The sequence below is a fragment of the Berghia stephanieae genome, chromosome 10 (assembly GCF_034508935.2).
Source record: "Berghia stephanieae isolate SIO BIC M18660-M18661 chromosome 10, UCSD_Bste_1.3, whole genome shotgun sequence".
NCBI lineage: Eukaryota > Metazoa > Mollusca > Gastropoda > Nudibranchia > Aeolidiidae > Berghia > Berghia stephanieae.
This window is the reverse complement of record NC_088369.1, coordinates 42,905,971-42,923,470: the sequence shown is the minus strand read 5'-3', so window position 1 is coordinate 42,923,470 and position 17,500 is coordinate 42,905,971. Positions and strand designations below refer to the sequence as shown.

The 17,500-nt window shown below is 40.9% G+C and overlaps 1 protein-coding gene across 1 annotated transcript in view; it reads left to right on the top strand.

Moving 5' to 3' along the window:
- The first annotated feature begins 13,603 nt into the window (after positions 1-13,603).
- The window catches only part of LOC144981175 (uncharacterized), a 32,602-nt gene continuing 28,705 nt past the window's right edge, over positions 13,604-17,500 (top strand). The window contains exons 1-3 of the mRNA XM_078929327.1: positions 13,604-13,736; positions 15,891-16,032; positions 16,977-17,151. Of these exons, the coding sequence (XP_078785453.1) occupies positions 13,721-13,736; positions 15,891-16,032; positions 16,977-17,151 (333 nt within the window). The 5' untranslated portion in view covers positions 13,604-13,720. The remainder of the gene's footprint in view (positions 13,737-15,890; positions 16,033-16,976; positions 17,152-17,500) is intronic.

The following is a 17,500-nucleotide window of genomic DNA, read 5'->3' as shown; positions in this document are numbered from 1 at the left end:
TACAAAGTCAAACCATGAAACACTTGTTGTTTGATCAAGTTTGCCTTACCTGCTTCTCTGAAGATTTTCTTCTTGACCTTGTTAGTTTCTTGCCACGAACGAATGCATGGACGAATGGCTGAACAAATAAACAGAGGGATAAGTAGTATAGATAGTATGGGTTTGGCTAAGAAGCTCACAACATTGCCATCCGGAAGTATATAACGGACCAACACACAAGACTCTGTGTAACTATGAACTTTTATAGTCTGGATAATACAGTTAAGTGAGAATTACTCATAAACGCGGATGGCAAAAAAACAATAACAATGACCTGAGTGACGTCAACTTCGAACTATCTATACTTCAGAGCCATTAGGCCCATGAAGCGGGAGTTTATCCCGGTATCTTTAACGTGAAATGGATAATAAAAAATTTGCTTGCTACCCTTTGGATAGGACGCTGGTCTATTTCAAAGTATTATTTCGTCTAGATCTAAGAGCTAGACCAAGCTATCCAATCACTGCTGTGTGGACAAGGGGCGGGGGGCAAAAAATATGTTGAGTTCGATTGATCTCTGTCCCTTTGTTTGTGAAGCGAGTGCTCTACCAAATGAGTTACCGTTACCCTGGGGAGGGGGTGGGGGGGGGAGGGGTGGGGGGGGGGGTGAATGCATAAATAATTGAATAGATGGGTGGATGAATGAATGAATGAATGAAATAATGAATAAATGAATGAATGAACGAATGAGTGAATGAATGAATGAATGAATGAATGAACGAATGAATGAATGAGTGAACGAATTAATGAATGAACGAACGAACGAATGAATGAATGAAAGAATGAATAAATGAACGAATGGATGAATGAATGGATGAATGAATGAATGAATGAATGAATGAATAAATAAATAAATAAAACCACGACACACTACTAGACTGCAACTCACAGAAAGACAACCATCATTATATTGAAATTATTATGTGTAATGCATTTTCATTTTGCTCTAGTTTGCTGGCTGCCGTGTGTGTGTGTGTGTGTGTGTGTGTGTGTGTGTGTGTGTGTGTGTGAGTGTGTTCTTTGAATTGCATCATGCATGGAACAATAAAGATAGTAAGAGGAAACGAAAGTATAAAGTAATAATAATAACATGTGATATACCTGTAGCCTTTACAGTGCACGCCGTGTAAAGTAAAATGAAATGTACAGCACAACGTGGCTCGATAGATCAGCTGATAGAGCACTCGCTTCACACTCAAAAGGAACGTGATCAATCCCGAATGAAGTCGTGATTTTCTTTTTCTTTTCTTTTTTTTCCTGATCCAGCAGTGATTGGGTAGCTGGTTTTCTACATAATATGATCGTGCGGTTATGTGGTCTTGTGGTATGACACTCGCTTTCGGATCGGAAGATCCTGGGTTCGAGCCTCACTCGGCTCATAATTGAGTTCTTGGAAAAGGCTCTTTACTCACATTCTCTCACCGTACTCAAGTGTAAAATGAGTACATGGTCATTATCAGCGTTGTCTATGTCCGAAAAAAAAATTATAATATCGCCTAACAGGCGTCGTCATGTCTCGTCCTACATGTTACGTATTGCTGTTGGACAGGGATCCATTGTAAAGCGCTTTGAGCACGTTTAGTGGATATTGCTCTATAGATAGTATGCAGATGACGTCACTCAGGCCTTTGTTATGGTTTTTGCCATCCGCGTTTGTGAGTTGTTCTCACTAAACTGTATTAACCAGACTATAAAAGTTCATGGTTACACAGAGTTTGTGTGTTGGTCCGTTATACTTCCGGATGGCAATGTTGTGAACTCCTTGGCCAAGCGCATTCTATCTATATAAAAGCTCAATTTTTAAAAATATGAAGGTGGAAAGTACTTGCAAGAGACTAGAGTCATTTCAAACGGGTAGCAAGAAGCAAGCAATACTTGATTATTTTTTTTTGTCCATTTAGCTCTATAGATAGTTCGAAGATGACGTCACTCTCGTTTCTGTTATTGTTTTTTGCCATCCGCGTATATGAGTAATGCTCACTGAACTGTATTAACCTGACTATAAACGTTCATGGGTACACACTGTTTTGTGTGTTGGTCCGTTATACTTCCGTATGGCAATGTTGTGAGTTTCTTAGCCAAGCGCATACCATCGATAGAATACATGATCAAACCCGGCTCCTCGTGCCTATAGATAGAATGCGCTTGGCCAAGGAGTTCACAACATTGCCATCCGGAAGTATAACGGACCAACACACAAACTCTGTGTAACCATGAACTTTTATAATCTGGTTAATACAGTTTAGTCAGAACAACTCACAAACGCGGATGGCAAAAACAATAACAAAGGCCTGAGTGACGTCATCTGCATACTATCTATAGCCTTGATGCTCTACTAGATCAATATAAATTGAGCTTTTATATAGCGCAATATCCACTAAATGTGCTCAAAGCGCTTTACAAGGGGTCCCTGGCCAACAGCAACATTTAACATGTAGGACGACGGTGCATAACGCCTGTTAGACGATATTGCAAATTTTTTTTTCGGACAGAGACAACGCTGTCTAACGGCCAGGTACTCATTTTACACCTGAGTACGGTGAGAGAATATGAGTAAAGAGCCTTCTCACCACTAGACCACATAGAATACGACGATGAAACACGGCACCTGGTGCCCTATGGCCTTGATGCACTGCTAGATCAATATTAATTGAGCTTTAAATTGAGCTTTATATAGCGCAATATCCACTAAATGTGCTCAAGGCGCTTTACAAGGGGTCCCTGGTCAACAGCAACATTTAATATGTAGGACGGGACATGACGCCTATTGGGCGATATTACAATTTTTCGGACAGAGACAACGCTGTCTAACGGCCAGGTACTCATTTTACACCCTGAGTACGGTGAGAGAATGTGAGTTAAGAGCCTTCTCCAAGGACTCAACTATGCGCCGAGCGAGGCTCGAACCCTGGATCCTTCCAATCCGAAAGCGACAGTGTCATACCACCAGACCACATAGAATACAACGATGAAACACGGCACCTCGTACCCTATGGCCTTGGTGCACTGCTAGATCAATATAAGACAGGAAGGAAAAGACAGAAAGAAAGAAAGAAAGAAAGAAAGAAAGAAAGAAGGAAAGAAAGAAAGGTAGATAGAAACGATAAAACGTGATACCTGTACCATAGTTAATGAAATGGAACAGGATGAGGTGGCTCGAGTCTATTTTTAAGCATGTTTTATTGTCTCACGTGATCTTGGCATTGCTCAACATTCAACATCCAACGTGATATGTTATTATTATTATTATTATTATTATTATTATTATTATTATTATTATTATTATTATTATTATTATTATTATTATTATTATTATTATTATTATTGTTGTTGTTGTTTATTATTATTATTATTATTATTATTATTATTATTATTATTATTATTATTATTATTATTATTATTATTATTATTATTATTATACTATTATGTAAACCCAACGTGCACTTATTTGCAGGTCTGATAACCCAATTCCTTATGGGCTCATTGTTGTAATGGAAATCTCAACAACAACAAAAACAAAACAAATTAAATAATTAAAAAAAAAAATTACGAAAATGAATAAAGTCCATTACAACAATGTTAAACTAGGCCCATAATAAGTGGGTTCGAATGTCAGACCTGCATATATGTACACGTCGTGTGCACCTTTTGCCACATAACGGTATCATGTGCTAAAAAGCCATTTTAAAGATTTAAAGTTCAGGACCGGAAATTTTGAATTTTTGCTTTTACGGCACTGTAAATAATCACAATAATATTCATCCTCCTCAATAAAATATAATGGCGGTTCCGATAGCTCAGTTGGTAGAGCACTCTCTTCACACGCAAAGGGACCAAGATCGATCCCGGGTGCGGTCGAGATTATTTTCTTTTCTTTTCTGATTCCCCTGTTTACCCAGCAGTGAATGGGTAGCTGAGTCTGTTTATTAGACTGACGAAAAGTATGTACTTTTCTGATTCCCCTGTTTACCCAGCAGTGAATGGGTAGCTGAGTCTGTTTGTTAGACTGACGAAAAGTATGTACTTTTCTGATTCCCCTGTTTACCCAGCAGTGAATGGGTAGCTGAGTCTGTTTGTTAGACTGACGAAAAGTATGTACTTTTCTGATTCCCCTGTTTACCCAGCAGTGAATGGGTAGCTGAGTCTGTTTGTTAGACTGACGAAAAGTATGTACTTTTCTGATTCCCCTGTTTACCCAGCAGTGAATGGGTAGCTGAGTCTGTTTGTTAGACTGACGAAAAGTATGTACTTTTCTGATTCCCCTGTTTACCCAGCAGTGAATGGGTAGCTGAGTCTGTTTGTTAGACTGACGAAAAGTATGTACTTTTCTGATTCCCCTGTTTACCCAGCAGTGAATGGGTAGCTGAGTCTGTTTGTTAGACTGACGAAAAGTATGTACTTTTCTGATTCCCCTGTTTACCCAGCAGTGAATGGGTAGCTGAGTCTGTTTGTTAGACTGACGAAAAGTATGTACTTTTCTGATTCCCCTGTTTACCCAGCAGTGAATGGGTAGCTGAGTCTGTTTGTTAGACTGACGAAAAGTATGTACTTTTCTGATTCCCCTGTTTACCCAGTAGTGAATGGGTAGCTGAGTCTGTTTGTTAGACTGACGAAAAGTATGTACTTTTCTGATTCCCCTGTTTACCCAGCAGTGAATGGGTAGCTGAGTCTGTTTGTTAGACTGACGAAAAGTATGTACTTTGCGATATGCTATCGTCCTATCCAAAGGGAAGCAAGCAATTGCTATTGTCCGTTTCACGCTATAGAAACCGGGCTGAACTCCGGCTCCATGGGCCTAACGGTTCTGAAGAACTACTTTTTAATTTTTTTTACTACAATAAAATATAAAAACCTAACCCAAGCCTTATATTTTTTGACAAATAAACGCGATTTTTAGCTTCTAAATCAACTCGGCACAATACGGTTTTGAGGCGGTGGGTCTCTTAATGGTATAGATAGTATGCAGATGACGTCACTCAGGCCTTTGTTATTGTTTTTGCCATCCGCGTTTGTGAGTTGTTCTCACTAGACTGTATTAACCAGACTATAAATGTTCATGGTTACACAGAGTTTGCGTGTTGGTCCGTTATACTTCCGGATGGCAATGTTGTGAACTCCTTGGCCAAGCGCATTCTATCTATTACAACTAGACTATAAACGTTCATGGATACACATAGTTTTGTGTGTTGGTCCGTTATACTTCCGGATGGCAAATGTTGTGAGCTTCTTAGCCAAGCGCATACTATCTACATTAAATATAGAAGGAACGAAATTGACGTCACTTAGCTCTTTCTTGTTGTTTTTAGCCAGCGTTTTTTTTTTTTTTAATGAGCAGTTTTCACTAAATTGTATCAATCTGTCAATCAGACTATAGATAGAATGCGCTTGGCCAAGGACTTCACATCATTGCCATCCGGAAGTATAACGGACCAACACACAAACTCTGTGTAACCATGAACTTTTATAGTCTGGTTAATACAGTTTAGTGAGAACAACTCACAAACGCGGATGGCAAAAACAATAACAAAAGCCTGACTGACGTCATCTGCATACTATCTATAAAAAGGTTATGGCTACACATTATAGTTGTGTGTTTTGTTACGTTCTATCCGGTTGGCGGATGTTGTGAGGTTGTTGTTTTTGGTTTGGTTTTGTTTTGTTTGTTTTGTTATTTCTTTTTAGATAAAAGGCATATCAGCATCAATACCGCCTCAGACTGGAATTGTGCTGGGGTGAACTGAGTACAGACACGAGAATGTATTACTGAAAATGCCACTGATCTCTTCAATCGGGCCCTGCTATTTATTGTGTCGGGGTGAAACAGATACAGAAAAGTGATGACTTCAACGCTAGAGTCTACAGTCTAATACATGACAAGAAATAAATGAAGTGACTAGAAAAGTGCCGATAGCTTAGTTGGTAGAGCACTCGCTTCACGCGCAAAGGGACCGAGATCGATTCCGGGTGCAGTCAAGATTGTTTTTTCCTTTTCTGATCCCCCTGTTTACCCAACAGTGAATGGGTAAGTAAGTCTGTTAGATTTGGCGGAAAGTACTTTGCGATAGACTAGCGTCCTATCCAAAGGATATCAAGCAATTACTTTTGACCGTTTCACGCTATAGACACCCGGGATAAACTCCGGTTCCATGGGTCGAATGGCTCTGAAGGACTAATAAAGTGCCAGAAGACTATAGCGAATAAAAACTTTGCGGCGATGAGGATTCGAACCCACGACACGACTGTTACGGCAATTTCGGCTGGCCACAAGAGAGACGCTCTGCAATCAAGATCATAGATATGAAATGATATAGTATTTTTGCAAGATAAGGAACTATTTTTTTCTTCTCAATAAACATAAACTAAACTGAAGCCTCGTGTCCATAAATAGAAAATATATGTGACCCATCAAAACGGTATTATAACGGGATGAACCAGATGCTAAAAAGCCATATTAAAGCTGAACTGGTAAATTTGAATTATTTCTATTTATCGTTCTAAAATACGATATTCATTCTCTTCAAAAAGGCATACAAACTTATTGCAACACTGATATTTCTAGAAATAAACTCAATTTTTAGCATCTTAATCATTCCGACATAATACGGTTTTGAGGCGAGAGGTCACATATTATCAAAAGCTAAATCACGCGACATAATAGACAGAATAGACACTGAAATAAAAAAAGACTGGCATTTTGACGTCATTATTTGGTTTTTGCACCGCCTAGTGAGTTGTCGTTAGTAGAGCTCATGGAAACAAGTCATTTCATTGGTTGAACTAGTGAATTAAACTCACGATTTGTTTTCTTTTGTGGCCAAAGACTGGCATTTTGACGTCATTTTTTGGTCAGTATCAGCGTAGCCATCGTTATGATATAACCTGATACTGAAATCCAAAAGGACTGGCAGTTTGACGTCATTAGTGAGTTGTCGTTAGTAGAGCTCATGGAAACAAGTCATTTCATTGGTTGAACTATTGAATTCAACTCACGATTTGTTTTCTTTTGTAGCAAAAGACTGGCATTTTGACGTCATCTTTTGGTCAGTATCAGCGTGGCCTTCGTAAAGTTATGGCCTGATACTGACCAAAAATTGACGTCAAAATGCCAGTCTTTTGCCACAAAAGAAAACAAATCGTGAGTTGTATTCAATAGTTCAACCAATGAAATAGCTTGTTTCCATGAGCTCTACTTACGACAACTCACTAAGCGGTGCAAAAACCAAATAATGACGTCAAACTGCCAGTCCTTTTGGATTTCAGTATCAGGCTATAACATAACGATGGCTACGCTGATACTGACCAAAAAATGACGTCAAAATGCCAGTCTTTTGCCACAAAAGAAAACAAATCGTGAGTTGTATTCAATAGGTCAACCAATGGGACCACTTGTTTCCATGAGCTCTACTAACGACAACTCACTAAGCGGTGCAAAAACCAACTAATGACGTCAAACTGCCAGTCCTTTTGGATTTCAGTATCAGGCTATAACATAACGATGGCTATGGTATCAGGCCATAACTTTACGAAGGCCACCGTATCAGGCTATAGATAGAATGCGCTTGGCCAAGGAGTTCACAACATTGCCATCCGGAAGTATAACGGACCAACACACACACTCTGTGTAACCATGAACTTTTATAGTCTGGTTAATACAGTTTAGTGAAAACAACTCACAAACGCGGATGGCAAAAACAATAACAAAGGCCTCAGTGACGTCATCTGCATACTATCTATAGATAGTTCGAAGATGACGTAACTCAGGTCTTTGTTATTGTTTTTTTTTGCCATCCGCGTTTATGAGTAATTCTCACTGAACTGTATTAACCTGACTATAAACGTTCATGGATACACATAGTTTTGTGTATTGGTCCGTTATACTTCCGGATGGCAATGTTGTGAACTTCTGAGCCAAGCGCATACTATCTATAAGTTAACGATGGCGACGGTTCAACCAATTTTCTACTTCCGTATCATATGGCAGCAGCTTCTTATGGTTCACACTATTATGTTATGACGATCGACCCAATCAGCAAAGTCCGGTCCGCATTCGTGCACCGTCGCGAACCCGCCTGGTAGCATCGTCACAACACACCTTTCGACTAGATGCTCTGCCGTTTCGGGTTCTTGTCCACAGCGTGGACATAAAGGACAGGAAGTTAGACCCCACTGATGTAACGCACCGGCCGTTAGGCAGCTCCTCGACCGAAGCCGATTCGCAGCTACCCAGTGTCTCCTCTTACTGGTATCAAAGCCTGGCAACTTCTCACCAAGCTTAGAGGAGTGTAGGTCCCCGCCCCCACGAGGGATTGAATTCGTCCAAACCGACTTCCATCTCGTATGTGCAGCTCTGTCCGTAGTCAGGGATTCTGCGTACAAGGGTTGCCGGGACTTATTTCGGCTCGAAACGGGGGCACCGTTCATTATGCGCATGAGAGGGGTATCCCCATTCCCTCTCTCTTTGATCTTACTCAGCCAGTTTCCCGTAATGGTCTCCCTCCGGACATCGGGGGGCTGGATCGCTGCCATTACCGGGCCCCATTCTCTAGGGGTTGTTGCTAGCGTTCCCGACACTATGTGCATCGACTTGCGAAGTTTTACATCCACCTTCTCAACGTTTCTGCTTCTACCCCACACTGGAGCGCAATACTCCGCGGTGGAATAGCATAGTGCCAGGGCGGATGTTCTCAGGAGCGCTTGGCTAGCGCCCCAAGTCGATCCCGCCAGCTTCCTCAGAAGACTATTCCGCTTCTCTATCTTCCGGGCAACCCCTTCGAGATGAACCCGATAGGTAAGGCTGCGATCCAACGTCACCCCTAAATATTTTGGACGCGGCTCATATGGGAGTGGCTGGTCCCCGACTAGGACATTCAGTTTACGGGTGTGCCAACCACTGCATAAGTGAAATGCAGTGGCCACGGTTTTTGAAGTGTTCATCTTCAGGTACCACTTGTCAAAGTAGGATTTGAGTCTGGTGACGTCCTCGCTGAGTACGCTCTCGAGACGGGTCCACACTTTTCTCTGAGTAACGAGTGCCCAGTCGTCTGCGTATCCCAGCCTCAGGGAGGAAGTGTTCGGCATATCGCTAATGTAAACGTTAAACAACATTGGCGCAAGTACCGACCCCTGAGGGACCCCATTCTTCAATTTCCTTACTTTGCTCGTGACGTCTCCCAGCGCGACGTGGAATTGCCTTTCCCCTAAGATCGAAGAGAACAACTTCAAGGTCTTTTTGCACCTTATGATTTTTGCAAGTTTGAGCATTAACCCATCGCACCAGACCGTATCGTACGCCGCTGATAGGTCTATAAACACAGCACCTGTTTGCTGTTTTCTCTCGAACCCGTGCTCAATATGCTCTGTAAGGGCAATGACCTGCTCCGTGGTGCACCTCCCTTCCCTGAAGCCTGCCTGCTCTGGTGGCAGGGCAGCGTCTAGGACCGGCCCCCATCGGTTTAATAGAACACGCTCCAACAATTTGTAAAGACAGCTCAGCAGCGATATGGGTCTGTAACTGTCTGCCTCCTTCGCCGGCTTCCCTGGCTTCAGGATGGCAACTATCTTCGCGTGCTTCCACACTTGTGGAAGCTTTCCTTTTGCAAGGACGTCAGACATTGCCTCTGCTAGCCAGGCCCGTGCCTTGGGGCCCAGATGCGTCACCATATCGGGATATACACCATCTATCCCTGCTGCTTTGCCGTTCTTTACTTCGCTAATGGCTGCACCCACTTCTCGGGGCTGAACGGGGCCGTCCAGTCCGACTCCTCCGCAGGTAGCGAGTCCAAAATCGTTCGGTACGCCTTGCGGACACCGCGCTCAAAAGCCTGATTAGGGACCCGCTTACTACGGTTCTTAATATTCTTGGCAATTGTGTCTGCCTCGCATTCCGGTGCAGCCTTCGCGAAATTCCGATCTGGGTCCAATTTCTTTATCAAACGCCAAGCGTGGCGGCTGGAGTGTGTAAAGTCGAGACTTTCCACGGTCTCCTGCCACCGTTGCTTCCTTCCCTCTGCCAGAGACTGAAGTAGTCTATCGGCTGTGTCCTGGGACTGGGTCTGCTGGTACTCTCGGTACAGCTCTTCCGACTCTGCTGTCCAGCAAGGGGTGTAGAATTTCCGCTTGCCCCGTGGAATAGAGCGTTGAGCGCTCTTGACCAGTAGCCTACTAAATCTGGTTATATTCTTGGACTTGGGAGGAATGGCAGGGCAGACCTGCTCGATATAGGAACTGAATTCCTCCCAGTCGGCCTTCCTGAAATTCCATCTGCAAAGTGGGAGAGACTGCACCCTCGGTATTGTCACCCCAGCTGTGACAAGAACCGGCCTGTGCTGGCTATGCGGAAAGTCCCCGAGGACTGTCCGCTTCACCTGCAGCGGTTCACCGTTCGCGCTTTTCGTTACGAGGGTGAGGTCTGGAGTGTACTCCTTCTTATGGCGGGTACCCCGGAAGGTACCCTTGGCTGTAGGATCGTACACTAGGTGTAGATCATTACAGTCCATCCATGAGCGGAGTTGTCTTCCTGCCTCGTTGCAGTCTCGGTAGCCCCATTCGTGATGGTGGCTATTAAAGTCTCCCAGACAGATGGAAGGATGGCTGACCACCGGTACCGGTGGTGTAGTCCAAGTCGCTCTAGGTGGTTTGTAAATATTATGCAAACACAGTCCACCTACTTCCACGGAAATTCGGTTCACCCCGTTGCTGTCCGTTACGCTCTCAATGACCCTTACCTTCGATGGCTCTTTAGCGTAAACGCTAACCCCTCCTTTGAGCCTCGAAGTGTCCTCGCGTTGGACCACCGTATAGCCTGGGATCTGGAATCGGGAAGATTGCGCGCCTGAATAAAGGTGGGTCTCCTGTAAAAGGAGGATATCAACGCAATGAACGGCCAATAGCTTTGATAAAAGCTCATTTTTTGCCATACTCTGGCTCTCGACGTTCAGGGACAATATACGCGTCAGTTCGCCATCCCCGCCGTCGCATTTTCCAATCGGCAGGCCGCGAATCGATTGATGCATGGGACGTTTGCTTTTTTCTCGGACGTGCCGACGACCCGGGCGACACGAACGCGGTATTATTTGGCTAGGCGGCAGACCGCTTCGCCATTGACGGGACTGGTTGGGACTCGACATAAGGACAATAGTGTGGCGCCCGGGATAGGGCTGCTATTCGGGCACCGGGTTTGGATCAAATTTAGTCACACACCGGGCGAGCAGCTCATGTGGCTCGTTGGCTCGATACCCGGGATGGTCTCGTGACGGTCGACCGGGATTTACACCTTTGCCCTCCCGTGTGCCTCAAGCCCCCTCACCAACTGCAAGGTAAAGATCCACGAGGGGGATCATATGGCATCGAATCGTTTAAGACCTAATAATATGTGCGGCTATGTGGTCTAGTGGTATGACACTCGCTTTCGGACCGGAAGGACATGGGTTCGAGCCTTGCTCACTCGGCGCATAGTTGAGTCCTTGGAAAAGGCTCTTTACTCACATTCTCTCACCGTACTCATGTGTAAAATGAGTACCTGGCCGTCAACAGCCTTTTCTATGTCGGAAAAAAAAATTGTAATATCGCCTAACAGGCGTCATGTCACGTCCTACGTGTTAAGTGTTGCTGTTGGCCAGGAACACATTGTAAAGCGCTTTGAATACGTTAGTGGATATTGCACTATATAGATAGAATGCGCTTGACCAAGGAGTTCACAACATTGCCATCCGGAAGTATAACGGACCAACACACAAACTCTGTGTAACCATGAACTTTTATAGTCTGGTTAATACAGTTTAGTGAGAACAACTCACAAACGCGGATGGCAAAAACAATAACAAAGGCCTGAGTGACGTCATCTGCATACTATCTATAGAAGCTCATAACATTGCCATTCGGAAGTATAACGGACCAACACACAAAACGGTGTGTATCCATGAAAGTTTATATTTTGGTTAATACAGTTTAATGAGAAGTTATCATAAACGCGGATGGCAAAAAACAATAACAAAGACCTGAGTGACGTCAACTAAGAACTATCTATGAAAGCTCAATTGAATAAAATAAAATGATCTAAAAATCATTTAAACGCTCTTTGTAGCTTTAATACATCGATGACATTTTTCGAAGTTGTAAAAGCAACATTCATTGTAAATTTAACAATTTTCGGCACATCCTATCGTTGTTCCAAAATATTGAATAGGTACATGAATTCATTATATATCATAGGCTGCTCCAGAATAGGAGTAGGCTACATTTTTCAACAATCGAATAGTATAATACAAATGAGAAATTATTTTTCTGTCCTACGACCCTGTATTCGTGCATTTGTAATATATGACCCATCGTCTCAAAACGGTATTATGTCGGGATAAACCAGATGGTGAAAGGTCAATTTTAAGCTTAACTGGTCAAGAAAGCGAAATGTCGGTTTTCAGCACTTTAAAATTCTATATTTATTCTTCAATAATCCATACATGGACTCAACCCAAGTCTGATGTTTTTTGGTCACAGATTCTATTCTCAGCTCTTTGATCATCCCGACTTAGTACCGTTTTGAGGCGGCGGGTCACATATTATAGTTATATGTTGTGCTTAGTGCACGACACATCATGATCATATCCATATTACTACAAGACTCAGGCCACTATAATCTTATATAATGGTACGGCAATGAAGGACTGAAGGGTCATAAATTTATTGCGCTGCCATAAAGATCTGACTTAAAGAGGGATTTATATTTTTCAATAAAATTGTACACATGGAAAGGTGTGAGGCGACGTGTGATTATTTGCAGGTCTGATAACCCAATTCATTGTTGTAATGGAAATCTCAAGAAATGACCCAAAATATTGTCCATTATAACAATGTTAAACTAGGCCCAAAAGTGGGTTCAGATGCCAGACCTGCATATAGGTACACGTCGGTGTGAGGCGAACCAATCTGTAAAACTGATTTATTTATGGCATGCTACTTCAATTTTCCATGTTACTTATTATTAAAGTACAGTAGTTTATTTACATTTTACATTCTAGATAAATCTAACCGAAACTTAAAAAAATAAATAAATGAAGATAACCCATAAAGGTTCATAGGTTGTATGAGTCAGTAGTAGAATAGTGGATTATTTACATTGATTAATCGAAACATGGAAATGATGTCGCCGGTTAAAAAAAAAAAAGAAAAAAGAAAAAAATGAAAGATCATACGACGTGTATGCTATGAATAATATCGAAGAAAAAAAGACACGAGGTATCTTACTGACCTTGACCGTCAAAACGACCATGACCCGGTAAATGACCTTTTGGGACCTTTTGTTCACTTCCATTTATGGAAAAGCTTCATTTTATCATTTCGCATATTACTGTTGTGAATTTTTTAAATATTAAAATAATTGAGAGCGAATACAAGTGGATATAGAACCTTCATTTATGTAAACTAAATAATAAGAATTGTCATGAATTGAGGTTAACGGTTAATGACTAAAATGCAATGCATACTTAGTCTCTGTTAACGCACTCTGTTAAAGTCTGTTCATGAGACTCAAGATCGAATATTTAATTTCATGTCAGTAGGTGGAGCTATGTACGTGGAAAAGGTAGGGTAACCAACCAATGACTGGAAGACGACCTTCACTGTCAGATTTATTTTCTTATCTCTTTCGTTCTCTCTGAGTCGGTGATTCCAACGGAGTTCAAGAATGGGGGAGAACAGAGGTAATGCATTTACATTATTTGCTATGTTACAAAGAAGATGACATGTTAAAATTGGTAGAATTGTATTGCAAGTGTCCCTTACAAGTTAGATACATGTGCATTTCATACTTCAACGCAATGTTCGTTTTCTTAGACAGACCTGCAAGGAGTAGAATTCCTTGCATATCATGTCTGTCTTCCACTTCCACTTCCACCACAAGTCACAAGTGATAATGTTTTAGTCTTGCTTAGCCTCTAGTCGAGACAAAGACTGTTTGGAAAGAGTGCAAAGGAGAGCAACAAAACTTATCACACACCTGAAAGACAAAACATACTGTGAGAGATTGAAAGAATTAAATCTCCCGACCTTAGATTACAGGAGAAGAAGGGGAGATATGATCCAAACATATAAAATAGTAAAGGGAATAGACAGGGTAGAGGCAGGATTCCTTAAACCAAACAAGAACATTCAGACACGAGGAAACAGCAAGAAACTGAAAAAAGAACGTTTTAAAACAAATGAAAGAACTTTTTTTCATCTAGAATTGTAAATAACTGGAATAAACTACAAGAAACCACAGTATCAGCAAAAAATTTGAATAAATTCAAAGCAGAGTTGGAGATAAGCAACACCCTAGGAAACAAGTTCAATTATAAAAATTGGTCCAATCATTAATAGATGAGGAGGAGCGAAGGAGACTACACCAAGTCTAAAAGCTCTATACAGAGGTATCCAGGTATGCTTAGCCTCTAGTCTTATCATCATATGAATATGAACATCCTCATGCCGCTTCTAATGCTCAGGTAGGTGTCTCATTCAATACCTGCCAAGGCTGGTGATTATGCGCTAGACTATAACAATGAACAACACATCTGTCTCAACGTTGTCTACCTACAATCTTTATCACTATCTCACTGACCACTGGGTCGTAGTCGTAGATAGTTTTGATGGCCTGACTGAACTCCGACTGACCCACCATGGCCCTGGCCATCCATGAACATTTTAATATTTTAATTTTAATTAGTGATCGTTCTTGATCTTTGTAATATTAATGGTATATCATGTAGCCTTTTGCCTTTTGCAGCATTCAACATTCTCTACACATTTTCTTGACTTAGACTTAGAACGATTTAACGCTAAAGTTAAGGTAAGGTTTAGTGTACACTTTTATTGCTGTCCCTGTCATAAAAAAGTTGTTCTAGTTAAAATTAGCTTGATAAGGTCATGATGATGATGATGATAATAATAATAATGATAATGACAATAATAATGACTACTACTACTACTACTACTACTACTACTACTACTACTACTACTATTACTACTACTACTACTACTACTACTACTACTACTACTACTACTACTACTACTACTACTACTACTACTATTACTACTAGAACTACTACTACTACTAATAATAATATTAATAATGGTAATGAATGAATGAAAACACATAATTGCAATAATGACAGATGGTGATTTCAATTTCCTCATAAAAATGGAAAATGAAAGAGTTGATGATGATGATCATGATAATGAATGTAATCATAATGATGAGCTTTTATTCTCTGTGTATATCATAACAAGCATAACAATCCATATTGAATGGTGCTCGTTCAATGAACATGATAAGTCAATCAACTCAAAATTTATGATTCAGGTGTTGAATAACATTTGAACTCAATTTCTAATGTCTTATTAGGCAATACATTTTTTATCTTCGAAAGAGAACCCCACATAGCTTTTTATTTGGGCATGGGGAATTTTTCATGCATTTAATATCTTATATATTTCGCTATCATAGAATTCTTTCCCCAATGTTGAGAATGGAAAATGGTTCAAATATATTTTAAGAAATTGATTGTATTCAAAATAATGAGAAGAACCACTAACTGGTATTGATTCAATGAAAGTACTCCCACCTCTTTAGCCAGAAGGTTGAAACATAACCCACGTTCTACACATGTTGTTTTCGATGTGATTGGACAAAACAAATTTGTTTCTACAATAAGATTATCAATCTCATAATACATGTAAACCATCTTCTTGTCAATTGTAAACAGATCACTCCAATTAACTGACTGTTCTGATTAAACAGCAATTTACTTACTAGGGCTTCAACTGTATATAAAAACAAAGAAAGACTTACTTATAACTCTGGTTTTGATTTTCAGAACAAGAGGAAGCCTTTGTGACATTGGCTACAAATGACACTTACACATTGGGATGTTTGGTCCTTGGCAATTCCCTTCGACGTGTTGGAACCACAAGGAAGTTGGTTGTGATGATTACAGACGGTGTCACACATTCCATGAGGTATAGATTATTATATAGGCATGTCATTTGCATTGTGCGGCTATGTGGTCTAGTGGTATGATGCTCGCTTTCGGATCGGAAGGTCCTGGGTTTGAGCCTCGCTCGGGGCATAGTTGAGTCCTCGGAGAAGGCTCTTTACTCACATTCCCTCGCCATACTCAGGTGAAAAATGAGTACCTGGCCGTTAACAGCGTTGTCTCTGTCCGAAAAAATTGTAATATCGCCAAACCGGCGTCATGTCCCGTCCTACATGTTAAATTTTGCTGTTGGCTAGGGACCCCTTGTAAAGCGTTTTGAGCACGTTTAGTGGATATTGCGCTGTATAAAAGCTCAATTATTATTATAAATTATTATTCATTGTTTAAACCAATTTATTTTTTGAAAATTTTTCAGTGTCAACTCAATTTATGTTGATTTAATTATATATTATGAGCACTGTTTTGGCTTTAATTTATCATTTTCATTCAGAGAGTGGTAAAATCAATGCGTAGCAAGACTTTCTCAGATGCCTGATTCTTTCCTGTTCTCTAAAGGGAAAATAATTTGATCTGCAGTTATAGTCTGAGAAATAGGGTTGGAAATTAAGAGTTTAGAGGAAATTAAGAGTTTGTGCGGCTATGTGGTCTAGTGGTATGACACTCGCTTTCAGATCAGAACGTCCTTGGAAAAGACTCACATTCTCTCACCGTACTCAGGTGTAAAATGAGTACCTGGCCGTCAACAGCGTTGTCTCTGTTGGAAATAAATTGTATTATCGCCTAACAAGCGTTATGTCTCGTTTTACATGTTACATATTGCTTTGAGCACATTTAGTGGATATTGTGCTATATAAAAGCTCTAGTGTGTAGAGCAATTCAGTCAGGCCATTAAAGGGTTTGTTTTATGGCCATTGGTACAAATTTCTCGTTTTTGTTTCTCATGCGTTACCTTTTATTTCTTCAAAGAGAACAACTTAGTGCATTATTCGATGAAGTGGTTGTGGTCAATGTCCTGGACAGCGCAGACACGTGTAATCTCAACCTTCTGGGTCGTCCTGATCTTAGTGTTACCTTCACCAAATTACACTGCTGGCGACAGACACAGTATAAGAAATGTGTGTTCATGGATGCTGACACCTTGGTAAGTCTGCCATTTCTGCTTGTATTGAGACCTGTAAATTTTCAGATTTTCTGAAATCAGCCGATTTGTTTTAAATACATTAAAATAGTAGAATGTATGGGAGTTGGATCACATGCATTCTTCTCTGTGTATTTCACATCAATACGCTTCAACAGTCATGACATCACTTCCCTCATAATGACGCATAGTACGCGTCCTTAAGAAATATTTCTCTGACGAGCATAAAAGTGTATCCAGAGGAGAAAAACATTATAAATATGATCATGTTTTGACTTTTATACATTCTGATCACATTACATATTGAAAAGTTCTCGCCAGCATGAAGAATAAAAAGTACCGATTTTCTTTG